This window comes from Heterocephalus glaber, unplaced genomic scaffold (genome assembly GCF_053883595.1).
Source record: "Heterocephalus glaber isolate CG9 unplaced genomic scaffold, H.glaber_assembly_v1.0 deba00001481, whole genome shotgun sequence".
Classification (NCBI taxonomy): domain Eukaryota; kingdom Metazoa; phylum Chordata; class Mammalia; order Rodentia; family Bathyergidae; genus Heterocephalus; species Heterocephalus glaber.
Window position 1 is genome coordinate 45676412 of NW_028258317.1, and position 27782 is coordinate 45704193.

Here is a 27782-nt window from a genome sequence, read left to right on the forward strand (position 1 = left end):
ATCAGAACATTAATTCTGCTAAAATAGCCATGTTGTATGAATAGTACTTTTTAAAAAAATCAGTAGATCCATAAACAGACATCACATAACAATGGGATGGAAAACATACTACCATCAATATGCAGTCTTCCTTACCTTCCCCCCCAAAATCTAGTTACCATTTCACCAAGTTTTTAGATTTAGCTACCAATTTACAGGAAATACAGAGTATACTGTTCAAGCAAATCATGAAGATGCAATCAGCAAAATCCACATTTTGAATAAATCCACAGAATCATGTTTTCTCAATGAATAAATTGCAAGGGTGAAAGCGATATGGGGATAGGGAACAATCATTTAGAAAAAAACATACAATGTATAAAGTATGACATTTTAAAAAATGACATTCATGAAACAATAGGAAATCTAGATACTTGATGGTATTAAAGAATTATTACATTTTTAGCAGGATGATAATGGTATTATGTTTTTATGAGTCCTTGTAGGCTGATAAGCTGTCTTGGATGTGTGTCAATTAATACAGGAGAGGAGTAGTAAATAAAACGTGTATGGCCATGGTAATAATCAAAGCTAAATGATGGACATTGGGGAGAGTTGTCCACTATGTTATTTTCTCTAGTTTTTACATATGTTTAAAATTATCTCTTTAAGAAAAGTTCTATGAAAGAAGTAATGGCACCACCTCACATCCTTAGGATGGCTGCTATTAAAAAACAGAAAATAAGTGTTGGTGAGGATGTGGAGAAACCAGAACCCTTGATGGTACTTGTGGGAATGTAAAATGGTGCATTTGCTATGGGACACAGTATGACAATTTCTAAAAGAATTACAAGTAGATTACCTTATGATCCAGTAATCCAATTTCTGGGTATTTACCCAAAAGAACTGAAAGCAGAATCTCAGAGATACATCTCTCTAAATCTGTATTCATAAGCAGGATTATTCACAATAGTCAAAAGAGAAGCAACTTAAGTGTCCCTCCACAGAGAGAGAAACAAAATATATATAAACACAATGGAATAATCTGTGGACTTAAAGGGAAGGAAATTCTGATATTTACTACAACATGTATGAACCTGAGGACATTATGCTAAGTGAAATAAGCCAGGCTCCAAGAGACAAATACTACATGATTTTTTAATATGAAGTACTCAGAAAAGTCAAATTCATACAGACAGAAAACAGAATTTGGCTGCCAGCAGCTTAGCATGGGAGAGAATGGGAAGCTGTTACTAAATAACATATACACAGAGTTTTGTTTTTGTAAGGCAAAGTATTCTGGTTGATGGCAAAACAATGGGAATACAGTCAATGCTATTGATATTTATATTTAAAAATGCAAGAGGGTAAAAAGTATTTTACATTTAAAAAGTAATGGAAAAAGTAATGGCAGTTATAAGTCTCTGAGTTTATGAAACTCAGGTAATAGTGTAGATGAACTGATCAAACATTTAGTAAATGGGCATTAAAAAACTGCCAAAAAATCAAACCAATTACCATTTAAGCTCCTTTATTGTATAACCCTATGTCCACATAAACTGTCTCAAAACCTCTAATGTTAATTTACCCATTACTGTAGAACAGAGATTAGTGTACAATTTTTGGAAAGAGCCAGATAGTAAATCTTTTAGACTTTGAATGCCAAATGGTAAAATCAAAGATATTGTATAGGAACTTATTATATATATAACAAGAGAACAAGCAAATTTCCACAAAATTTTATTAAAATAAAAAAAATGGAATTTTTAATATAACGATACCATTTTGCTTAGAGTTTATTTTCTTAATTTTTTTAAACTTAAGAGCCTAAAGTTAGTGTTTTATTATGAAAATTGGTTGCAAAAGGAGTTGGGCATGATGGTGCATGCTTGTAGTCTCAGTTATGCAGGAGGCTGAAGTGGAAGAAGTATGAATTTGTATCCAGCCTAAACAATTTAGCTAAGATCTTGTCTCAAAACAAATTGAACTGCAAAGATCCATCTAATAATGCTTATCTGCATGAGACTTTACCAAAGCCATGTATCTAAAAAAGCATAGCAAAGTATAGTGAAGGCTGTTTTATTGTTCTTGTAACTGTTGACCTCCTAGCAGATATAGCTACTCCTTCAGGATGCTGAAAGAAGAGTGACACCTGAAATACTACAACACATAGACTTTTTCCTAAAGAAATGGAAGAGCTGGGATAAAAAGGCCCTTACCTTTAGTACATAAAGGTGACAAGAAGGCATCTTGCATTTGTGGTCCATGGGATGAGGCTGTGTCTATCTCATTATGGGTTGGGCTAACGTTGCTGAGCCAGCTCTGACTCCGTTGCATGTTAGAGACACCAGTGTCCATCTCAAGGTTTATAAAAGGGTCAGGTGATTGAGACTTTAAAAACTGCTCTCCCACTGTAGGTTAGGTTCAAGAATAAACAAAAAGTAGGAGAAATTCAAGATGCACTAAGTGCCATTTTCTATTCAGTTCTTTTATATTTCCCACCTGCCTAACCTATACTAGCAATTTAAAGCCTGCTATCCTACATTATATTATGTGCTCAAAAACTAGGGATGTGGAATTATAACATATATATTGATCACATGTCATGTACTGTATGTCTTAATGAAACTAGACAAGACTTCATTTTGTTATATGATTTGTCTTGGTTCTTAAGGGATGATACGAATTTTCCAAATATAATAAAAAGTTTTAAAGTTTTCATAGTTGGAAAACAATTTTTTTTTTTTTGATACCAGGGGTTGAACTTGGGTCCTTGCGCTTGCGAGGGAGGCGGCGGAACCACTGAGCTAAATCCCTGGCCCTGAGAAGATCTGAATTTTAAAAAAATCCTGTGTTTTAATTTTTCTTATACTTAAATATGCAGTTTCAGTTTGACTTCTCCTAGTTTAGAAGATGGGTTAAGCTGTCAAAGATAATTTTCACTATTTTCTCAGAATGAATTCTATCCAATAAATCACAATTTAGCTTAATTTGAAGTCCCTGACTAATGGGTTACGAAATCCTTTCCATAATAAGGTAAGCATGGTAGCTTTTAACTTCAGCTAGTTCTCAACTTCTTTATAACAATGATTAATTTATGAATGAGACTTTCAGGGTCAAAGGAGTAAGAGACATAAGTTCTAGTTTATTAAATCCTTGATCAAATGGTGGGTATTCCAACTATTATAAAAAAAAGCTGGCTTTAATTGGCTTGAATTTGGAAAGACTTCCTTGAATCTCAACTAATAGCAAAATGTCTAAATACTTGTAGTAAAACACAATTCTTCTTGTAAAAGTGAAAAGCCTACATTACCTGTTTGGTATTTTCCATTTTTGAAAGGAGAACTGATAGAAGATGCTGGGATGATGGGAAGTGGCCAAAGGAAATCTTTGTGGAGTCTTTTCAGGGCGATCACAAAATTGTCTACTCGGGCAGCGCGAGTACGTTCCTTGCATAGCCAACTAATTAGCTCAAAGCCTAGCTGGGCGGCAAAGCAGCCAAGGTCCTTTAATCGCACATCTTCTAAGAGACGCCGAGCATGTCTCCATAGCATCATGTCAATGTACATGTTCTCAGCACTGTCACTATCTTTGCTCCATCTGTAAGTGGAAACAAGAAAGCAAAATGGTCTTTAGTTTTATGCAGTGGCACTGATAAAGCTGATAAGGAGGTAGGAGATCCACTATCAAATATTGTCTGAAGGGAAGAAAAAGCCTCAGGGCTTCTCCATGAGACACTATGACCTGCTGAACATTTGAGGCATAGTAGGCTTTTAAGACTGATTTGGAGAATGGTTACCTGGAATAGGAAAAAAAGGGGACAAAAGAAGCTGTACCAGGAAGATGGTGGTGAATCGTTGACAGAAAGAAGGAAATAAATGCTGTAACTAAAGATCTATGAAGAGGACAGAGGTCATATGAAAGAAATTAAAGAGATGTAAAGTGAAATTAAATCTCTCAATATGAGTTAGGTAGACATATGGAAAAAATTTTAAAAATAACAATGACTAAACCCAGTCTCTTATCTCTTGCTTGTCTGAGCTGATGTGATTTAACTGGTTTGGTCCAGGCTATATGGCCCTTCCCTGAGAGCCAGTGCTGTGGAAAATAAAGATCTCAGTCTGTGGAGCAGAACCGCCTGGATTCAGATGTGACTACCATGAGTTCTGGGAACATAAACAAGTATATGTTTCTTTCTTTGCCCCCCCCCCATTAAGTTTATTGGTACATTTTAGGTATAAAATACATTTACATACATCATTGGGATCTTGTCCAGTTACATGAGTATCTTGGTTCTTTTTTTTTTCCCCTTCCCCTGCCCTCCCTTCACCCCCTCCACCCTTCCCTATTTGAAAAGATTTTGTTTCCACTTTTTTCCTTTTATCATATTTTTTCTTTTCCCTTTTTTCCTTTCCCCTACCCCTCCCACTTCCCCTGCTCCTTTAGACTTTTACTTCCTATTACAAATATCAATTATATATTTTTAAAATTACAATATCAAGACCTAGGAGACATTACCACAGATTTTACAGAACTTAAAAGGATATAGAAAGCATATTACAAAAATCTGTTTCAAAATAAATTTGACAACTTCTAAGAAGTACCTTGGAAGACAAATTAATGAAACTAACTCTGGAGGAAATATAAAATTTGAATAGCACCTATTAAAGAAAGTACATTCCTAGCTTGAAAACCTACCTATATAACAACAACAGGCTCATACATTTTAACTGATAAATTATATCAAACATTTAAAGCAGAAAAAAGAAGGAACACTTCTCCCCTCATTTTAGGAAATCAACACTGTGCTAATACTAAAACTGGATAAAGATAATAGAAGAAAAAAGTATAAACAGATAAAAATTTGTTTAACAAAACAAACTATTAGAAGTCAGATCTGGCAGTATGTAGAAAGTGGTTTTATTACAGGGCTGGCAGTGTTGGTTCAGCATTGGAAGATCCACCCCCAAAAAGTCAGAAGAAAGGAAAAAGCCATATGATCCTGTCACTAGTTGGAGAAAAAGCATTGGACTAAATTCCACAGCTGTTCATGGTAAAAGCTATCAGGAGACTAGAAGTAGAACAGAACCTTCTCAACAGATTAAAGATATGTACTCCATACTTCCAGCAAGAATGCCTTATATGAATGGAGATGATACAATGCTTTCTCCCTAAGGTGGGGAACAAGGGCAGATATGCTTACTCTTCGTCTGTCCATTAAACTTTGAAACATAGGTCCAAACCAAAATAGCCTGGCAATAAAATGACACATTAGGATAGGATTGGCAAGGTAGAAGTAAAATCTTTATATGTAGATGAAATGATCATCTGCAGAGAAAATACTAAGAAATCTCTAGGAGCCCCTAGAACTTGTATTTGAATTTAGCAGGATTAGAAAACACAAGGTATATATAAAAATTCAGGTCTGTGTATACTTGCTATAAATGAAGAATTGGATATTGAAATTTAAAAGTTATGTAGAAGTACAAAGGACCTAGAAAAGTAACAAAACCAAACCCAAAAACAGTGTTGGAAGACATTTACTACCTAATTTTAAGACTTCTTCTAAAGCTACAGTAATCAAGGCAGTGTTGGTGTAAGGAAAGACATACAGATCATTGGAATAAAACAGAGAATCTAGAAATAGAACCACACATATATGGTCCACTGAGTTTTGAAAGATTATTTAACATTAACATTTTATAGAATATAAACTCAATTCAAGAGCCGAGGAAAAGTGTTTTCAGCAAATGGCACTAGAACACCTGGTATCCGTATATAAAAGATTAACCTCGACCCTTTATTTCCATACATAAAAATAACTTGAAAAAATCTATGAACCTAAATATGAAAGCCTAAAAGTATAAAACTTTAAGAAATTATAAGGGAAAATGTTTATGAATTCAGGTAGGCAAGAACTACCTAGGATACAAAAAACATGATGTATAAAAGAAAAATGATAAATGAGATTCCATTGAAATTTAGAACTTTAAAGACATCGTTAAGAAAATGAAAAGTAGTCCTTAAACAGACCATATTTACAATGCATATAACCTATGACCAGAATATATAAAGAACTCTTACAGCTCATTAGTAGACAACCCAATTAAAAAGTAGACATAAGATGATAAATAGCCAGTATAGCACAAGGAAAGGTGTGCAACACTAGAATCAGAAAAATACTAATCAGTACAATAACAAGATTGAATTATACACTCATTAGGGAAATGAAGTTAAAAGTTTTAAAAGCCTTGTCCTGACGTTTTCTTTTTGTTGGATTCTCCTCCTTTGCATTTAATTTGTCATGCCCAATGGATTCATTCTGCTGGGCTTCCTGGGGTTGTGATCCTCATTGTCTTTTCCTAGGATATTGTCTAAAATTTTTTGGAGTGCTGGTTTGGTATTCATGAAGTTCCTGAGGTGCTCTTTATCATGAAAGTTATCTTATTTCTCCATCAATTTTGAAAGCTTTGCAGGGTACATCAATCTGGGTTGGAGGCTGTTTTCCTTTAGGGCTTCAAATACATCACTCCAAGCTCTTCTTGCCTTGAGAGTTTGCATTGAGAAGTTTGCTATGATTCTGATTGAGCTTTCCTGTGTATGTGATGTTTCTTTTCTCTAACTGCTTGTAGAATTTTGTTCTTCTGTTGGGTTTCTGGAATCCTAACTATTATATGCCTATGTGTAGATTTTTTTGATCAAGACTAGCTGGAGTCCTATATGCCTCACTTATCTGTATGTCAAGTTCTTTCCCCCTGCTTGGGAACTTTTCTGCCATTACTTCTGTGAACAGTTTTTTTATGCCATCTGCACTCTCTCCTGTTTCTTCATTGACTCTAATCAGTCTTATGTTATTCTTCTTTGCATTGTCTAGCAGCTGCTGGATTGATTTCTCATGTCCCCTTATAATTATAAAGCAATTTTTCTTTTCCTGGTCACTAATTGCAATCTTATCTTCTATATCTGAAATTCTGTCCTCATATTGGTTCATTCTGCTGTGTAGACTTTCAGTGGAGTTTTTAATCTCCTGGATATCTGTTTGCATCTGTTTTATGGATTCCATTTGTTTCCTATGTTGGGATTCCATCATGTTCCTCAGATCCTCTATTTTTTTATCTGTGGCCTCTCCAGATTTATTAATCATGTCTTACACTATGAGCACAATCTTTGCTGTTATCTGAGAAATTATTTCTGATTTCATTTTTCCAGATCCTCTTTTGTTGCCAGTTCAGAGAGTCCAGGTGGTTGAGTATCAGATTGTTCCATCTCATTTCCCTTTGGGGTTTCTGTAGGTGATCTGGAAGTCTGTTTTTGAGACTTGTTTACGTGTCTCCTCATTTCCACAGGGGAGAGGGGCTGCGTCTGGTGCCCGCACAGCTCACCTTCTCTGCCCTACGAGCGTGGAATGGTGGCGGGGGAGCCTCCTTCTGGGTGCTGGGACTGGCTCACCTTCTCTGCCCTAGGAGTGTGGAATGGCGGCCACAAGTTTATTTTTCTGAACCTGTTTCTTCACCCATACATTCATGGAGTTAATAAGGATTAAAAGATCTATACATGTAAATGCTTCTACGAGTACCTGGCACTTAACGAGCACCTAGTAAGTTATTAGCCTATACTTAAATTCAGGGTATGGCTGAGCAAATATTGTTTAATTGGCAACTGTTTATAGCCATCTATAGCTGCATTTTACTTATACACAGCCCAGGATTATTATGTGTGTTGTTTCATTGGTGAGTGTTAATGGGTAGTGATAAAGGAAAGCAGCAATATATCCCAATAAAAAATGTTCAGAGCCAGATGTGTAACACACTTGTAATTCCAGCACTCTGGGAGACTGAGGCAAGAGGATCAAGCCCAGCCTAGCCAACTTAGTGACTTAATAAAAATTTGTTTCAAAATATAAGGAAAGAAAGAAAGAAAGAAAGAAAGAAAGAAAGAAAGAAAGAAAGAAAGAAAGAAAAAGAAAGAAAAAGAGAAGGGAAGGAAGGAAGGAAAAGGGTTGAGGATGCAGTTCAATGTGAAAGCCCTGGGTTTAATCCCCAGTACTGCAAAACAATAAGTAGTACTTTAGTAAAAATACAAACAAAAGGAAAGGATTAAGGAAGAGAGAAAAAAACCCCAACCAAACAAACCACCACCAACAACAAAAAAGAGCCAAGGACATGTAACAACAAATGTAAGGACCTTACAAACCAGAGGAAATTCTAATTTTATAATGTCCACCTTCCCAGAGATAATAACAAATCTCTAGATGAGACTTTGCTTCAGAATACAATTCTTTTTTGTTGTTTTTTTGGTACCAGGGATTGAACTCAGGACCATGTGCCTGTGAGGTAAGCATGGTGCCACTGAGCTAAATCCCTGGCCCCTTGAATACAATTTTTTTGGCTTTCCCACTGTTAACTGACTTCTCTAATAAAAAAGTCACATGACAGTCAAATGCATACACACTAAATTTTTCCTTTTGGTCTTAAGGGCAAAACTTGACTGTCAGGAGCTTTTTGTATAATCTGCATATCTATCTTCCTTTTTAGTTTGATTCTCTGTCATCAGCAGTAGTTAGTTGCACTCAGAACAGGTTCATCAAGATGGACTCTAGTACAAAGGTGCAGAAACTTCACATAAGGGTACAGAGTGAACTTAGTGGAAAGGAAAAAGGAAGCCTTCTGCGGGATCCTATGTCTTTTGGGAATAAAGGATTTGCAATTTGATTAAATAGTTGTTTCCATAAGACTTTATTTTATAAATGCCTTGAAATGCAATGTATCATAGTTGCCCTAAAAGCAATAATGGTTTTTTATTTTCTTACCTTTTTCCAGAAGGACCAGATGGCATACTTAGTGTTTTCTGTAAGCTGAATTTACTAGGAGGAGCATTTTCAACTGATTGGGATAAACTGATGCTTCGATTCCTGAAGAACTCAAATCCACCACTTGAACTGGGTTCCTATGATAACACATAATGTGCAATACAGTTAGACAAAGATGCCTTACAGAAGTATGGCCTAAAGAAACTAAATAATCCTGCAACTAACCTGAGCTGTAGGTGTGGATGGAGGCGTCTCAGATTCTCCAGAGCCAATGGCTTTAAGAAATCGAATCATGTGTCGACATAGGTCCCACTTGCCCTGTTCCAGTGCTGTGTTGAACAGAAGGGTGGCATGTTGCCTGCTTACTGCTGGGACTTCCATATTCTATAGAAACAACCAAGGAAGACAGCATTCCTTTTAAAAACTACATGATTTTGAGAAGATATGAATAGTTCTTTTCTCCACACTTTCCTAAAGCCAAGGGATGCAGATATAATACTGTATGGGTTAGTTTAATAGTATGATTAGAAGCAGCATTAAAACGGCCAGGATTAGCTCAGTGGTCTCACTGCTTGCCTCATAAGTCCAAGGTCCTGAGTTTGATCCCTAGTACCAAAAAAAAAAAAAGCAGCAGCATTAAAAAGGAAAGTGAAGCAAGTACTCTGCTGGTATAATATGAACTATGACTTGTTGAATACCAGTACATGTCAGATACTTTACATACATTATTTACTACTTTCAGTCATTGTGTAAAATAGGTGTGTCATTCCTTTTTTTTTTTTTTTTACAGATGAGGAAACTGAGTTTTGTAAATTGCTGAAGATCAGCAGAAGAGCAAGAATACAAATCTGTCTTGCCTAACTCCAGAAAAACTTAGGTCTGCCTCCAAGGACCTAGTTTTCTGAGGATGTGACTACAAAATCTTTGCTTTGGGGCATACAAAATAGTACTGTTATCCATTTAGCATCCTCAGTATTTCTTTAATCAATTCAACCTTACTACCTGTGTTGGTTTTCATGGAAAGGTGCTTAATACATGAATTTAACTGTAATTATTATTTGCCAATCCAGAGGCATTTAGGAATTTTGCTGGAGAAAGTTTCCAATCCCATTAGCAGGGAGATCACTGAAGGTCTAAGGTGTGACCCAAACAAAAACAAAAATAAAAACAAAACAGGTGCTAGATGGGCACAGTACTGGACACCCATAGTCCCAACTACTCAAGAGGCTAAGAGCAGAGGACTGTTAAGTTCAGGGACAGCCTGGAAAACCTAGTTAAAAAAATGCCAGGACTGTACCTAAGATATCTCTGGGCTCAATCGCTAGTACTGCAAAAATGAACAGATTCTTACGCATTTCTTTTCCATTTTTATAATTTGGTGGACTTTTTTATTTGGGGCTAGCTAAGGAATCATAGATTCTCAAGGCTATTAGCCTCTGCTTGACTATCTCCTCTGGTTTCAATCACTTGTCATGAAGCAAATAAGCTGATAGGAAATTGCAGCAGGCTGAGATTTATGGTTAACTTCTTATGTATCAATGAAAACTTTACTGTAATTTGAAAGAGCTTTTATGCAGCATATCAAAATGCTGTCAGACTCATGGGAATAACAAACTATCAAGCCTTCTGTCAAAAACATAATTAAACAAATTTTCTGGAGCCTCAACCTATTATTTTGAGAAAAATGGGTTATGAGGGTCATTACTGTGGGAGCCTTTTCACTTTATTCTTGTGAGCCTAACCTAAGTTTGGTTATGACCCAAGTCTACTGAGCATCCCAACAATGCTACACAATAAGGAAATGAATTACTGTGTGACACTCAAATGCACTAATGTCCAAATATTTACTATTAATGTTTCTTATATTTTAGTAAATATTTCTTATGTAATATGTGCATAGTATATGGATTACAACACATATAATAAAGGTTTTTCAGTAGTGTTTAAAATACTCAGAAGCCAGTCAATTAGCCCTATTTATAGACAAAAATTAAAATACCCTTGCAATGCATCTCTGGTCATTTGACAAGACTGAGTTCTTCAAAATGAAAGATATAAACTAAAGAGAAAATCTGACTATTCCTTAAGCATAATCATAGTATCAACATAGGATTTTTTTTTTCCTAATTCTTGTTTCTAAGAAGAGAATTGTTACCTGTAAAATAATAAGGTAAGAGGCAGCTGTGTCCAAATCCTGAGCCATCAAACATTCTTCAAATAAGTCCTTAGGGTTTCCAACAGCTGCAAAAAGGTAATTCCACAGTGCATATTCGGTCTTCCTGGCACAGTGCACAACTGTCTGCAGGAAGAGGGGGAACTCAGTAATAAATTTTGCCACAGTGGGAAGCAGTGGGTCGGGAATGGGTTCCCGAGAGGTAGCTTCTTCTTCCAGCACTTCATGAAGCATGAGCTCCAGCACATGAGGGAAGTAAGGTAATGCAGCACAGGACTGAGCCAAGAGCAAGGCTTGCTCCCCAAGGTTCCTGACCAAAAGTTGACGTAGAATGTGGTGGAGGTAGATCTGAGAGGTTCTCTCCACAACACAGAAAGGGAAGAGCACCTCCAGCTGCTCCTTAGCACTGTTCCGAGTGTACAAAGAATCATATAGTAAAGTGTCATTGACAGCACCAAGGACCAATGCGTCTTCAAACAGAACCGCCAGGGGATATATATTGATATGGAAAGGTAGCATGATCCGCTGAGACAAAAAGGAGTGTGGCTTGCGGTTATCCCTAGGGAAGAGAGGGAGCCAGACTTTCATCCCCGCACCACCACAGCTGAGCCAGAGAGCTTCGAGAAGGTGACGTTTTTGTTTATTTGCTCGACATGTAGTCCAGACATTTTCAACAGACTGGGCTAGTACAACAGGAGGACAGAATGGCAGCTGGAGAAGAAGAGAGAAGAATCAGGGGTTTTTTTCTATTAAATGTATAGGTTCTTAAGTTCCTAAGTACTAGTTTACTGGGTTTTTCAAAATGACAGTACAACTTTTTGGGAAAAAACTCTAGAATTAGAGTTAATAACAGTATTCTGCCTTTCAAAGTATATACAGTTAAATCTAAAAACAAAGCAACAATAAAGAAATCCCTTGAGGGCTGGGGATTTAGCTCAGTGGCACTGCACCTGCCTGATATGCATAAGGTCCTGAGTTCGATTCCCATTACTGGAAAAAAAAAGAAAGCCCTTGAACTTCACCCATCCTTGTTTTTCCCATTACCATTTATAACTAGTAATACCTAAGCCATTAACATCTGTACTACAGGACTTTTTATTATTCTGGGACCTTATCCTTGACCCTTTAGCGTTATACCCAGAGGCTTAAAATGAATTTTATATGCTTTCTCAATTTCTAAATCGTAAGACATTACTCTCTCTTAAATTATTTTGTTATCCTAATCTTATACCTTCTTAATGTTTGAAATGGCTTGTACTTTACTCACAAGTTTCCTTTGGTTGGGGTTACTGGCCTTGTCCCGGATCTGAGGACCAGACCTGTCCCTCTGCATCATGATGAGCTGTCCAGCAAGGTTCAGCATAATGCTCTCTGCATCACGAACCTGAAATTTCAGAAAAAAAATTAGAGTCACACATTAACTTACAGATGTTTTCAACATTTCACCCTTCCTAATCAATAAGATTTATAAATTAAACAATCTACAATATTTATTGAGGTTGTACCATTTGCAGCCCTTTTAGGTTGTGCAGGAATACAGTTTTCTGGCTAGAGTAGAACAAGGCTTAAAACATAATGCAGTTTTAAACAAAACCAATGAACATAAAATTGAGGGTAGAGCTGAATTATCCTGGAAAAACTAAGAGAACGTCAGAAATGCATAAAAAGTGAGAGATCATTTCACTGATCTGGCTGGCATAGCTAAGAATAGGTTTAAACGTTTAAAGTAAGACTTGAGAGATTAGGAAAAGAGAACTACAATGCAATCTCCTTACTGAACATAGATGAAAAAATCCTAAACAAGATACAGTGGTACTTTGGTTCACAGATGCTTTTGTTTGCAAACAATTTGGTTTCCAAACAGAAGCATTTGGCAAGATTTTGTTTGCAAACTCTGTACTGGGTGACAAACACAATCACAGCCATTGTTTGCACAAACACAAATGTAGCCATCTTTTCCAAGTTTGTGAACCGAGGTACCACTGTACTGGCAAACAGAATGCTACAAATCATCAAAAAGATCATACATCATGACCAAGTAAGGTTCCTCCCAGGGATCCAACGATGGTTCAACAAATGGATAAATACAATACATCACATAAACAGTAGCAAGGACAAAAATCACATGACCACCTCAGTGGCTGCAGAAAAAGCCTGTAACAAAATCCAGCATCCCTTCATGATAAAAATTCTGAAGAAAACAGGTATAGATTGATCTTATCTCAATCCGATAAAAGCCATTTATGACCAACTTACTGCCACATCACATTAAATGGGGAAAATTTGAAAGCTTCTCCTCTAAAATCAGGAACAGAATAGAGGATGTAGAAATAACTCCATGGAATATTTAGATATCTGATCTTCACAAAAGGGCCCAAACACATAAACTAGAGGAAATATTGACTAGTGACATGCAGATGACTGAAGCTAGACCCGTATCTGTCAAGATGTACTATACTAAAATCAAAATGGATCAAAGGTATAAATATTGAAACAGAAACAATATCCTGGAAGGTAAAATAGGTAAAACCCTTGAAGATATAGGTGTAGGCAAAGACTTTCTGAACAGAACTTGGTTGCACAAGAAATATCAGGAATGAACAAATGGGATCAGACTCAACCCAATTAAAAAGCTTCTGCACAGCACAGGAAACAACCAACAGAGTGAAAAGACAATCTACAGAATGGGAAGAAAGTTGGGTTTTTTTTGGCACCAGGGATCAAACTTGGGTCCTTGTGCTTGTGGGGCAGGTGGCAGAACCACTGAGTTAAATCCCCAGCCCGGGAAGAAAGTTTTTGCTAGCTATTCCTCAGATAGAGAACTAATATCTAGAATACATAAAGTATGCAAAGAAATCAAACCCTCCAAAATAAAAGATTCAGTGAAATAAGGGGCAACTAAAGTGAATAGATACTTTTCAGAAGAAGTACAAACAGCCAATATATATGTGAAAAAATGTTCAACATCTCTGGCCATTAGAGAAATTCAAATTAAAACGACACTGAGATTCCATCTTACTGACAAAAGAATGACAGTCATCAATAAACCAAATAAATGCCGGCAAGGCTGCTGGGGAAAAGGAACCCTTCTACATTTTGTTAGGAATGCAAATCAGTACAACCACCAAGGATATCCATATGGAGAGTCCTTGAAAAACTAAATATAGAACTTCCATTTGACCCAATAGTCCCCTTCTAGGTATCTTCATAAGGTTAAATCATGTGATACATCATACCCATATTTGTAGCAGTACAATTCATAATAGCTAAATCTGGGAAGCAGCCCATATGTCCATCAACAGATGAAGGGATAAAGAAAATGAGGTATTTATACACAACGGAGTTCTAGTCTGCTATAAAGGATAATGCTGACTCATTTATAGGAAAATGGACATACCATGAGATCATAATGTTAAGTGAAAAAACACAGCTTAAATATCACAATTTCTCTTATATGAGAAGCCTAAAATATAAAATAGAGCAAAATAAGAAACTGACAATAGGAAACAAGGAGATAGATCTTTTGCAAAAGAGAAGGGGACAAAAAAAAGATATGTTATGTACATGTACCAACCTCACAGGAGGAAAGTAATCATTATGTACTGCAAACATGTAGTAATAAAAATAAAAGTTAAAAAAAAAACAAAAACACATCTACTGGCAAAGCAAGAACAATCTGGTTAGATACAATGATAACACAGCTGGATGGCAAGAGACCTTCCAGGAGGGTTGGAAAGTCAAGTAAAAGAGAACAAGAAATATCCAAGTATGTATGGTTTTTGAAAAAGGAAGTTATTACTTCAAAGTAGAGAGCCTGGTATAATGACTTCCTCTTGAACCCTATTACTCAAGCAATTATATACATTAAACTAAGAGAAGCACTGTTTTAAAGCAAATCTTAGGTATCAAGTCATTTTTACCTTCGAAGAGGAAGAGTATTTTGACTGATTTTGTGATACCAGAAATTGAACCCAGGGCCTTTCCCCAACGCGTCTTTATTTTTTATTTTGAGAGAGGGTCTTGCTAAGCCATTAAGTTGCCTAGGCTGAACTCAAACTTGCAGTCCTTACCTTGGTTTCCCAGAGTGCTGAGATTACAGGCATGCACCTTGCCCAGCTGAGCATTTTTTGGGGGGAGGGGTGGAGTTTATTGCTATGAAAGGTAGAAAACGAACAAAAGATGATTTCAAGGTACCAAATGAGGCATTAGAGAGGCTGAAGTTATCAACAAAAGAAGTTAGGAAGAGAAATCAGGGAAGCAAAAGAGTCTGTCCCGTTTCCAATTTAACTACAAAGAATCTTAAGAGTTTCAAATGGAAGCATTATGAGTTATGACTATATCAGAGATGAAATGCCATCATTATAAGGATAAGAGTGAGGTTGGTAAATGGAATAAAAGAGATGAGTTTTCTCGGTTTACCGGGTTGGACAACGCAGAAAGGGCAGAGGGCCAGTGAGCTTTTTTAGGGAAGAACAGACATAAGGAAACATAATGCCATATAAATCAAAGAAGGAAAGAATGAGTTTTCTGAAGATGTGGGATCATGCCTCAGGCTTTGAGGCTTGCTGGCTGGATGAATTTACGTTGCCAGTATCATTTAGCATTTAATTAGGGAAAAAAGCAGCCACCCTATGTAAACTAGTTGTAAAATACTCAGTTATATAATATATTTTTGCTAACAGTTTTTAGATTTTACAAGGGACTTCATATAAAGAAATGGTAAAACTAAAACTAAAACAAAAAAACTACCATAACTTGGAGGTCTGAGAAGGACAAACAATTTAAAAGATGCATAAGAACTATAAGAGTCAGGCACTCAACAGTAAAATGTAGCTAGATGACAGAGGAAAGATAAAAACAAACATGCAAACATCAATGAATATAGTATGGCTGTCTGAGAAGCAGCATATTAGATTAATTCCTCAAACACTTCAAAGACCTTGAAAGCATTTACTGAAATTCACTACAATGACTAACATTCCTAATGACCATTTTAAATTCTAAGACGGTGGATTACACCATTGTAATTCACACACTTTATTAAAACAAAGAATACACGCCTGTAATCCCAATACTCTGGGAGACTTGAGTCAGGAGGACCACAAGTTCGAGGCCAGCCTAGGCTACTTAGTAAACTCAGCGAGATCCTGTCTCAAAATAAAAAAATATAAAAAGAGCTCAGGGTGTAGCTTAGTGTGAAGGCCTTAGTTCAATCCTCAACACACACATCCCTCCCCCACCAAAGAAAAATGTTTTCTTTAAAGAATATTATTTATTCATTCAGTATTTTTATTAATATTACAAGTAATTAATAGTATTCTCAGGCAACTTTAGGTAAGTTTTTAGAAGAATGAGCTACCTGGATGCTCAGAACCCTAAAATATCATCTCTTAGTCTAAAAACTCCCTGGCAGATGATTCTCCATTCAGATACTCAACAAAGTTCTCACTCTTTCATGAGAAAAGCTATCAGATTCTTGAATAGTTCTCATTGATATTATTTTCTTAAATCTTTATTAAATCAAGACTTGGTTTTCCAATCCGTTTAACTTCCACTGTATTTGAACTTAATTCTTGATCTGATCTTCACTAAATTACTCTCCTCTGTGAAAGCCTCTCTTTAAATGGGGTGTCCAATGCTACCGACACCATTGACTACCTACTGTAGCTGGGATATAGAAAGTGCCTTTATGAAAATTTCAAAATATCAGGTCATTTAATCTTCATATATTTAATATTCATTCCTAAAATATGTGGATATTTCTTTCTATAATGCTAGTTAAACTATTTTTTGGTCATCTCTCATTTCACATTTAAAAATCCCTTATTAACAGTATCTTTTCTACAGGTGGTTTCAATGAAAACACAAATGAGCTTATTGATTTGTTCTGTAGTATAGCAGCCACCACATTTGCCTCACTAATTAGCTTACCCAATGCATTGGTTTTTATGGCTCTAAAGCTTATTTAATGTATAAGTATCTCCTTTTGTCTGTGTAATTAACTTATAGCTGTCTCATACAATGTCCTGCATTCTGCTTCTTTGTGGTGTACAAGTACTTAGACTAATGTTGTATTTCTATCTCTGTGAATAGCAGATGACTCAACGTATTTGATTTGATTTGGGTTTAATGTTTTTGACAATGATTTTTTCATGTGAACTTCATGTTACATCATTTCAAGAAGGATAGCACACGTGGCTTTTCCACTTTCAGTAATAATTAATAAGGCTTGAGTATAACAACCTGATCCTGTCACTGTAAAGTTCCACCTAGTAACGATCACTGCTGAATCAGTTATTTTAGGGTTTTAAAATGGTGACTCTTTAATTCTCAGATTCCTTCTATGTCTTTTATTTAGAATTCTAGTATAAAGTAGAACTTTCTCTTATCAACTAAGGACTGTCTGATTACCATGAAATACAGTTTCCAGAGGAAAGAAGAGGTATATGTTAAGGAAGAAAACAAAAGTCAATCTATAGAAAGGAGAACAAAAGAGTGAAGAGGTCTAGAACAAATACTACATGAGATAATTGAAGGTATGGGAATATTTGGCATGCAGAAAGGAAGACTCAGAGAAAGGTATGAGGAGAGAAAGGGAAGCCAAAGAATAATACCTGTCTGCAAATATTTTAAAGGTCATCTTATGGAAGAGAAAGAAACTTTATTATTATTTTTTTGGTACCGGGGATCAAACTAGGGACCTTGCGCTTGTGAGGCAGGCAGCGGAACCACTGAGCTAAATCCCTGGCCCTTTTTATTATTTCTTGATCCAAAGAACAAAGAAATGGGTTATGTTGTTGTAAATCGGATTTTAGGTCCTTATAGATAATTGCCTGTAACAGTTACAACTGTAATGGAAGAGACTCTTTTATGAAGTAGTTAAATTCTCCAAAATTATATGGAGTGCTGAAGTTTAATGGAAATACCTCAGTAAGAATGAAGAGACAGACGGGGCCAACGGGGAGAACAAATAAATCTACATATAATTTTCTTTTGACAACAGGCTCCCAGTTGACATGAAAATTGTAAACCACTGGTATAATAGAAGGAGCTCTGGCTTAGAAAGTTCTACAACCTGGATCTTGGTGGCACCATTACATACTTGGTTAGTTCATCTTGAAACTACGAGATTGTACTTTCTCTTTTCTCATAAATAATCATGGAGTCCTTGATATCTATATTCATTTATTCCATTTCCTTTTTCACTGATCAAGTTCAAGTCACTAACACCATTCACCTAGATCAGTACAGTGGCCTCCTACCTATTCTCCTTTCATGCAGTTTTGCCCTTCTGCAGTTTATCTTCATCTTAAATATTATAAAGCTTAGAGCTAATATCCACCTTAAAGCACTTTAGAAAGTTCGGACTACCATTCCCAATGTTCTAGTACTTTAAATAAAATTTTTCCAACTCCCCCAGTATGTCATGCTCTCTCTTGCCTTTGAGCCTTGGGATTACTCTTCTTTCTGCCTCAAATTCCCCATCTTTGCTTAATCTCCACTCATTCCAAGGCTTTCAGAATACACTAGGTTTTGGTATATGCTCTCATAGAAACCCTTCTACTTTCTCATATATGTATAACAAAAACTATTATGTATATAATTGTTTCAAGTTGAGCAGAAACCATGTTTGTTTAGTTTGCCACTGCAACCCAACATCCTCATACAAAGCATGTTCTAGATACTTAGTATTTATTTGGTAACCAAAAATTCCCGCCACTATCTTAAAATACTAAAGACTAAAATGTAAATTCCAAAGACCTTGATAAAGGTATGGTACCTGCTGTGGCATTTTCAAGGTGATTCCATTCTCTGTACTCACAGATGTCAGAGTGACAGATACTACCAGGAAAGGGTGAGGAATGTAGCGTGACATAGAGACCTCCTGAAGGACATGAATATCAGCAGCAGTATTTGAACTGTAAAAACAAAAGAAATCCTAATACCTCAAAAACAATTCTTATCAGTATTTTCCCCCTTTTCCTGTTATTAATGCGATAGATTTCATGCTTATGGAAGATCCAAATGCCTTCTACTTACTGTCCTCTCCTCTCTAAATATCCTTCAATCAGGACTACCTAGGTTAAGGGATCCAAAGAACACATATGGGGATAAGAGAAAGAAAAAGAATAAGATGTTGGAGAGAAGGGGGAAAAAATATAAACAAAAACAACTAAAGGGCCGGGGATTTAGCTCAGTGGCTTCGCTGCCTGCTGCGCAAGCACAAGGATCCGAGTTCAATCCCTGGTACCAAAACAAAACAAAACAAACCCCCGAAAAACCCAAAAAACCCAAAAAAACCCAAAAAAATCACTGTGCTCAACCATTGACTTACAGCCTCAATTCTTGGGGCCTGGGATTTAGCTCAGTGGTTTCACCACCTGCCCCGCAAGTACAAGGACCCGAGTTTGATACCTGGCATCAAAAAAACAAAAAACAAAAAACAGAAAAAAATACTAAGGAAGAAGAAAGAATAGAAATATTTAAAGGAAAAAATACCTAGTCAGCTAAAAATACTAAGGAAGAAGAAAGAATAGAAATATTTAAAGGAAAAGATACCTAGTCAGCTGAGGATGAAAATTTAGTTACTGAGGCTAGTAATATGTCTTAATTTTTATCTCTGCATTATTCCCCAATCACTGTGCTACTTCAGCAAATACATAGTTCATGGCTATTCAAACACCTGTGAGAACAAAATAAAACTCAAGAGGTGTGGTCTAAAAGCTTCGAGTCAACCAGATGCTAAGAAGAATGTTAAGGCCACATACAGCAGCTGCACGAGTTTTGCTTTGTCCTGCCCTAGACTACAACCATCTACTACAGTGGAAATACAAGAGTCTACAAAGGACATGCTTTCTAAGGCCTGAAAGCTATGGCACTCCTTCAAGTTTCTCTAAGTGTTTGGAAGACTAGGATAGTTATTAACCACTTATTTTCAAGATTGTGAAAAAATTTAGTATCTAAGGGTTTATACCTCAGACAAAACTATATTTTCTTTTCCAAATGAACCCAGGCAGATTAGCTAAAGAACTATGTGCAGGCTATTTTTCTTCTTTTTCTTTTTTCATGGCTATACATAGGCATCACTAATTAAAACTCCTTACATTTGACTTCTAAAGTGGAGAAAATTAAATATAAGGGTGAAAAAACTGTTTTGAGAAAATAAAAGCTATGGAGGAAACATGAACAGGATAAACAGGAGCAAAAAGTCACTTATATGCTACAACTTACCCATCAGATTTTCTTTCAATACTATAAAGACATATTGAACAGTCTGCTCTAAATACTATTACCATGTCCCGGAAGACACTAAGCAGTAATGTTTCCGCTTGTGCCTTGGTGACATGGGCAAAGGCATTGTCCAGATTTGATGTTCGCAAGTATACTCTGAGCTGAAAAAGAAAATAAAGAAAAGTCATTAAAAAAAGATGGTTATCAGGGATGACTAAATACTTTAGTCAAGCTGTTTTTACCTACTGAGCCCTTTCTCCCATATTAGGAATTAAAAGACCTATCTAATCTTTAGTAATAAGTGAATTATGTTTATATTTTTGGGAAGCTAGGCTCATTTTACAAATAACCCAAAGATTAAGTGCTCAAAATTGTGAATGTAATATGAAGAGACATTCTTTTTAAACTTGCATATTTAGACCTAATGAGATCAGCTGTTGCTGAAAATAAACATAAAAATCAAGTTAATAAATCTATCTTTAAGAACATTTTTTTTTTTTTTTTTTTTTGGAGACAGGGTCTCAATTTGTAGTTCAGCCTGGCCTTGAATTCCTATGTAGCCCAGCTTGGCCTTGAACTTGGAGCAATCCTCCTGCCTCATCCTCCCAAGTGCTGGGATTACAGGCATGCCCCGCTACATCTGGCTAAGAACAGCCATTCTTACAAACTTGTTTCTTTTTAACTTTTTGTTGTGCTTTGTTTTTTTGAGACAGGGTCTCACTATGTAGCTCAGGCTAGCCTTGAACTCGTGGTGATCCTCTTGCCTCAGCCTTCAGAGTGCTGGAATTACAGGTGAGTGACACCAAGCCCGGGGCTTTTTAACTATTTTTTTATTATCAAATTTTATAGAGAACATCTAACAGCTAAAAATCCTTAGAGAGGGCTATCTTAGAAGTCCCAAGCCACACAGAGTGGCACACACCTGTAATCCCAGCACTCAGGAGGCTGAGACAGGAGGATCACCGTGATTTGGAGGCCAGCCTGGGTTACATATTTAGTTCAAGGTCACCCTAAACCGCAGAGCAAGACACTGTCTTGAAAGAAGAAGGAAAAAAAAAAAAAAAAAAAAAAAATGGTCCCAACAGTCACTTTAAAAAAACAGTAAAAGTCCAAACAATTTTAAATAGCAGTTACCTGAAATAGTAGGCTTATTAGCAAAATATGCTATATAAAATGAAATAGTGCTTACTAACTCTAAAATATCAAACTCTATTCTTTCTGAGATGAAAAAGAAAAACTTACTTCTTCTTGACGGTCACTTATGTTATAACACGCAAGGACCACAAAATCATTCCACCAGGCTAAGCCACCAGTCACAATCATATTCTGTTCCTTAAAAAATTTAAAAATGTATGTACCTTAATTATGTTACCAGAAATTACAAGAAAGTACTATAAAATATTTAAGGCAGACAAAGAAAGCTCAAATTATTTCTGCTTTACTTTCTTCTCTCTTCTAAATTATTACTCTAAGACAATGGTGGTGAAGCTATGGCACCCACAGTGGGCTGTTTGTTATCACTGAAAACTCTAAAAGGTTTGCCATCACTGCTCTAGGGCATTTAATAATAATGGTTCATATCCTATATTAGAAATAAATATTTCATTAAGGAAGCAAACACATCATTCAAAGTAACTGAGTACCATATAGTGCCATTATTCCCACATCCAAAAGACTTTGGTTTAAATTCTGTTTTTTTTTTTCATCAGGTGAGCTCACATCCAATTGACTGCACCAAACAAGCTGAAACTTGTCACATACAGTTACCAAGATTCTAGGTCTGCTTCTTGTATTGAAGATCCCTCCTATCCATTAGATAGGCCTTTGGCAGTAGCATTCACATCCATGTATCAAACACAGACAAGCAGAGAATGACTCAAAATTTTGTGGAAATTTATTTTTATCACATGGCTAATGAACTCAACCTTGAAAGTAAGACTAAATCTTCAAGCTAAAGAACGTTATTAATCCTAACAAGAATTAAAACAAACCAACTATTTCAACATCAGACATTTTACCAAATTATCTAACTGGCTTCACAGATACTATCCAATAATATTTATTATATTTGATTTTCTTTTTTACAAGTAAATAATAGTTTAAGGTATAGTTACTTTATATTGTAGTTCTTTTATACTGAGAAATTGGCTTTTAAATATTTGAAAATGACTAACCTGAGTAATGTTTCCAAAAAGTTTCCATTTTTTGGTAAGTAAAGAGTAATGTGCAAAACCAAACTTGCCAACCACAGCAATATTCTGTCCAAGTTTATCAATAGCTGAAAACTGTTAAAAAAAAAAAAGAACTTGTCCTTGCAAACCTAAATACTTTATTATGTATAAAGTACTTAATCTGAATAAGGTGAACAGACTACTAAAAAATGCTAAGTGAATTAAACATAAAATGCAAGATTTTATAATGAGTATTTATAGTTAAAGAACTTGTCCTTGCAAACCTACATACTTTATTACGTATAAAGTACTTAATCTGAATAAGGTGAACAGACTACTAAAAAATGCTGGCTAAGTGAATTAAACATAAAATGCAAGATTTTATAATGAGTATTTATAGTTATATTTGACAAAATTATAGTTAATATTAGCAATATAAAACAAATCACATATTAAAATTTTACTTTTATCAATATACACATTAAAGGGCTCAATTCCCACAAATGCTTCATGCAGCATGTGCTATTCAATGAAGTTAACAGCAACAAAACGACTCACCCGTATAGGCCAATTGCTCTCTAGATAGGTGCTGGAAATCTACAAAAAATAACACATCAGCTTGATAGGATTTATGAAATATATCTAAACTTAAAAGTATTAACTTATTGTATGAAATTCAGCTTTCTGTACAATATTAAAGGTGACACAAATAGGGGCTAGTAGTAGCAAGGTTCTTGGAATTTACCATTTACATGAGTCAGTATTTCACATCTCATGTCTTAACCATTTCAAGTTTGTAGACATCAGGCTTTCCTGTTTTTTCCTCCACAATGTTTTGTTTCTATTATTAAACTCAATAAAGAGAGACTGACAAGAGATTTTTAGAGAAGCACACATGAAGGTAGCTATGAATTGTGCAGAGGAACAGTTTTGGTTTGCAGACGTGAACCATCCCCAAACAACCTTATGTAATAAAAAACTCCAGTCTCAGAAAGGGTTTCGGTTTTTAATGGAAATATTCTAATACTTGTATATTTTTCTGATTAATGAAGCAATGTTTATAAAATTAAATAATACAAAAATATACAAAATATAAAATGAAATACTGTTGCTCATGAGAAACCACTGGTTAGCTTTTATCTCTAAACATATAAGACTGTGTTTGTGCTCTTATTTTTCTATTGAAGTATTCAATTTATACATTTACAAGAAATTTTAATATAGCAAAGATGTTAACACTCTGGAATATCAGTGGTAAATATATTTTCACATGTTACCTGTCTTACATCTTTGTACATTATGTCATTGTATTACTCGACCAAAACTTTAAAATTTAATCCTGAGTGGGATTTCAACATGGATTAAGCAAATTCTAACTCTATTAAGACTCTGTTTTCTCTACCAGCCTACTAATAATTGGAGGGTTTTTTGGTGGTTTTTTTGGTGGCAGTGGGGATTGAATTTAAGAAACACTTGAGGTACATCTTCAGTCTTTTTTACTTCATTTCATTTTGGGACAGTCTTGCTGAATTGCCGAGGCTGGCCAAAAACTTCTGATCCTCCTGCCTCAACCTCCTGAGTAGTTGGGATTACAGGAGTGTGCCATTATGCCAAGCTATAATTAAATTTTTTTTCACGAGCCATTTGGTAGGAGTGTGATATGAATTAAGAAAACAACACAAAGGCTAGGGATTTAGCTCAGTGGCACCACACCTGCCTCACAAGTGCAAGATCCTGAGTTCGATCCCCAGTTGGGGGGGGGCGGGACACAAAACAAACAACATGTAATGTTTGAAGAGAACAAAACAAGAAGAATCTTCTGTCCCTAAAATAAGAAAAGCTTCAATTTAGTCGTTTACTAAAAAAATTGTCTTTTTTTTTCAAAAGCCATGCAGCTGGGTATGGTAGCACTTGCCTGTAATTCCCACACCCTAGAGTTTGCTGCAGGAGAATCATGATTTTGAGGCCAGGTAGGCTATATAGCAAGTTCAAGGCCAGCTAAGAACATAGCAAGACCCTATCTAAAAAAGCAAAACAAAAACAAGCCATGTAAAGTGCAATGACATTCAATAAAATTGTGTAGAAAAAATAAAAATCAAGTAAAAACAATATGCTGAAATTATCTGTATTACCTCTGCTTGATAAAATTTATTCATAAAACTTAGACTTCACATCTAACAAGTCAACTTAAAATCCAATTAAATTATAGATAGGTTTTAGTACACTAGAAGTTCTTAATTTCAGTGCTGAGTGCCTACCCCATAGAAATAATGGTGACAGTGTCATGATACATGCCTAAAGAATGCTTAATTTGAATCTTAACAGATATGCTATACTATTCAGACCAACTGATAACATTCACTATAATAGGAAAAGATAAGAATAATGGTGAGGGGCCAGGGATTTAGTTCAGTGGTTCCGTCACCTGCCTTGCAAGCACAAGGTCCTGAGTTTGGAAAAAAAAAAAAAAAAGAATGGTGAACTTGAAGTAGTAATTGGTTATATAAAAGTAAAAAGCAATTTTCTATCAGACTATAAGTGAAATTCCTCTTTTTTAAATTAAGAGAAAAACAACAGTCACTTTAAGAAGGATGTAACAGAAGTACCTGAATACGACTTCTCATTATGTATGGCACTAAAAAACCCCACTAACTTCCCCAAACTTGGGTATTTCATTAGTACTTATGATGTGTGAGTGGGTAATTTGGGAGCTGAAATCTTACTGCAAAAGTAGATTCTAATATAAAGAATTTCTGTGCATAGGAAAAGTTAAATCCTATCAAATGATCATACTCTAATGAATATTATAGGAGACAACAATTTATTCTTTTAACCTATAAGTCTGTGAAGCACCATAAATTATAAATGGTTAATTTTCAAAACCCAAGATGTAATTTTAAAAATGAAGCTTTACAATAAAGAAAAAAACAAACAGAAAAACAAAACAAAACAAAAAACCAAAAAACACGCATGGACACACACACACCCCTCATATGAAATGAAGCTTTGTCATGGAAATTTTTATTGGAAGATGTTATAAAATACAGAGTAGAATAAAAACTTGTAGTCTTCATAGTCAGTCATCTCTACTGATCTATGTCATCTGAACTCTAAACTATACACCTAGTACTAAGAACAGAAAATGGCAAAATGAGGGGGCCGGGGATTTAGCTCAGTGGTGCTGCCACCTGCCTTGCAAGCGGAAGGTCCTGAGTTTGATCCCTGGTACCAAAAAAAAGGAAAATGTCAGAATAAGGAGAGTCAGCTAATGAATAATGAAAAAACTCAGATCAAGAACGCATACTCAGGACACAAAAGTCATGCCACATCACTGGAAAACTAAGTGTCAGGGTATAGAAAGAATCTCTATATTTCTTATTATAGGTTTTTCCAGTCTCTCTTAATCTGAAACTGACTTTTTATTTACTTTTAAAAGTCATAGTGCTAAAATCCTGTCTCCTACCTAGACTAGTTTTGTCTGAAACTGGTGAAATGATGAGATCCACTTTCCTAGTGATTAAATCTGTGCCAAATATCACAACTGGTACACTTGATACATATTGTAGGATTAAAGGCAATTATTTATAAGTGAAAAAGCCCATTGTAAAACCCACTGTTAACATTCCTAACATAGTACCTGATACATGATAAGTACTTATTGTCCATATCACAAGGGTTATTTTTTTCCAAATACAGCCAGGTTACAAAGCCAATACAGAATACTGGATAATAACTAACTCATCTTTCAGAAATAAATGTTTACACTATATAAAATATGGAATCTTAAAAAAACAGCAGTCTGAGAAAAAATATATCCTAAAACTAAGTTTTTATTTTGTTTTTGAAAATTTCATAGTGTGCCATTGCTTTCTAACTTTACAACCACAAAAATAAAAATTTAAAAATAAAATAAACAAATAAAAACACTATCTTTACTACTAGCTTCTAACCCTGCTTCTGAAAGTACATAAATTTTTTGAATTAGCTAAAGGGAAAACACAGCATAAACTTTAATCTTTAGGTTAAGGAGTACAAAGCTTAGACAAACAAACATCCAGTACTCTAGACAAGGAACAGAAACAGTAGAAGAACTCATTAGATGAATTCTAAGCTACACAAGAAGTATACAAAATATAAATTAGCAAACAAATCAACTTTGATGGAAGATGTGGTCTTATCCTAGAAAAGAAGGTATGTTGAAGCAGGCACCCATGTTTCTTCAAGGACTCATCATTACTGGCTAAAAAGCCTAGAAGGGAAAGCTTTAGCATTATATAGATACTGTAATGCACCCTGCTGAAAGACCATTACCACTCTGCATTCAATCATGTGGCTAGACTACTAGCAAACAGACTTTAGGGCAACTCCAAGTAAAAACATGTCCAAATATACAAGTTCTAAGTTTTAGCTTAAGGTCAGAAGCTAAACTGATTCAACATTTAGTATTTAAATTTTAAAATACATTAAGTCTCTTACTTGAATGCAGATCACAGTAAGAATAGATCTGCCTCTACTCTGCTGGGTGACCTTGAGCAAGTCACATAACTTCTCTGAGCTTCAGTTTCCTCATGTATAAAATCCAGTTGGACTATATGATCTCTAAGGCCCTTCTAGCTCTAAAAATTCTATGAGTCTATTATAAATTTAATCATTTTGGGAATACAAATGTGGCACTATTTTCAAGGAAACTGCAACTTGGGTTTAAAAAGTTTATCTTTCTACATATCTTTAGAACAGCATGACAAGAATCTTATTAATACTTAAAGTCCTAAAATCAGTGTTATATGTTTCTTTTATGAATACTTCACAGAAGGCTAAGAATCACTGAATTTTTGAGCTGGAAGGAAATTCACTTTTGTTATTGCCTGATGGGATTTTTGAGTTCCAGACCTACCTTCTTTGATCCTCTGCTCTACTTGGCTCTCTGGTAACACAGACCTGGCTAGGCAGAACTGGCTTTGATGCTAGGTCAGTGTAGAATGAATAGTTCAAAGTATGGGGAAATGAAAATAGCAGAGAAATGGCTATAGGAGAGAAGGGAGCAGTGGAAAATTTTAGTCAAGGAAGTAGTTGATGCAATTTTATTTAAAAATTGTTACTAATTATAAAATGGTATGTACATTGCCTGACTCTATGAATTTACTAATGTAAGGTAAATACATTTTCTTTTAGTGCATACCACAAGCCAATGTAGGAGATAATCCTCAATTGTTCACATTACGAACATTTTTCTGTCTCTCATTATCTCTACTCAAAGCCAACTGAAACTAATTTGAGAGCTGAAGTAAGCCAGTAAGGTACAAGTATGGCAACCAGAAGGCAAAGAACTGTGGAGAAACAAACTGACTAAAAAAAACCTAATCCAAGAGTGAACTCTGATGCGCTTTGGTATAAAAGGGGAAAAGAAAACACTCAGGTC

At 35.5% G+C, this 27782-nt stretch overlaps 2 protein-coding genes across 12 annotated transcripts in view; one reads left to right on the forward strand and one right to left on the reverse strand.

The window, feature by feature from the left end:
- The window catches only part of Ermp1 (endoplasmic reticulum metallopeptidase 1), a 70704-nt gene extending 60257 nt beyond the window's left edge, over window positions 1–10447 (forward strand). For 2 of the 6 annotated variants that reach the window (XR_204906.4, XR_015440089.1), the window contains exon 16: window positions 8799–10447. The gene's annotated coding sequence lies outside the window, so the exon portion shown is untranslated. Of the gene's footprint in view, window positions 1–4048; window positions 4162–7325; window positions 7577–8798 lie in introns of all 6 variants that reach the window. The other 4 variants (XR_002392477.2, XR_015440091.1, XR_002392474.2 and 1 more) reach the window with 3 other exon arrangements.
- Ric1 (RIC1 partner of RAB6A GEF complex) overlaps window positions 1–27782 on the reverse strand; it is a 163645-nt gene that overhangs the window by 2714 nt on the left and 133149 nt on the right. For all 6 annotated transcript variants that reach the window (XM_087183990.1, XM_087183989.1, XM_087183988.1 and 3 more), the window contains 11 exons: window positions 22922–22960; window positions 22367–22477; window positions 21435–21524; window positions 20193–20353; window positions 18742–18880; window positions 12229–12345; window positions 10944–11672; window positions 9014–9172; window positions 8789–8925; window positions 3293–3579; window positions 2199–2390 (listed from right to left, as the gene is read on the reverse strand). In XM_087183990.1, the coding sequence (XP_087040116.1) occupies window positions 2199–2390; window positions 3293–3579; window positions 8789–8925; window positions 9014–9172; window positions 10944–11672; window positions 12229–12345; window positions 18742–18880; window positions 20193–20353; window positions 21435–21524; window positions 22367–22477; window positions 22922–22960 (2161 nt within the window). The remainder of the gene's footprint in view (window positions 1–2198; window positions 2391–3292; window positions 3580–8788; window positions 8926–9013; window positions 9173–10943; window positions 11673–12228; window positions 12346–18741; window positions 18881–20192; window positions 20354–21434; window positions 21525–22366; window positions 22478–22921; window positions 22961–27782) is intronic.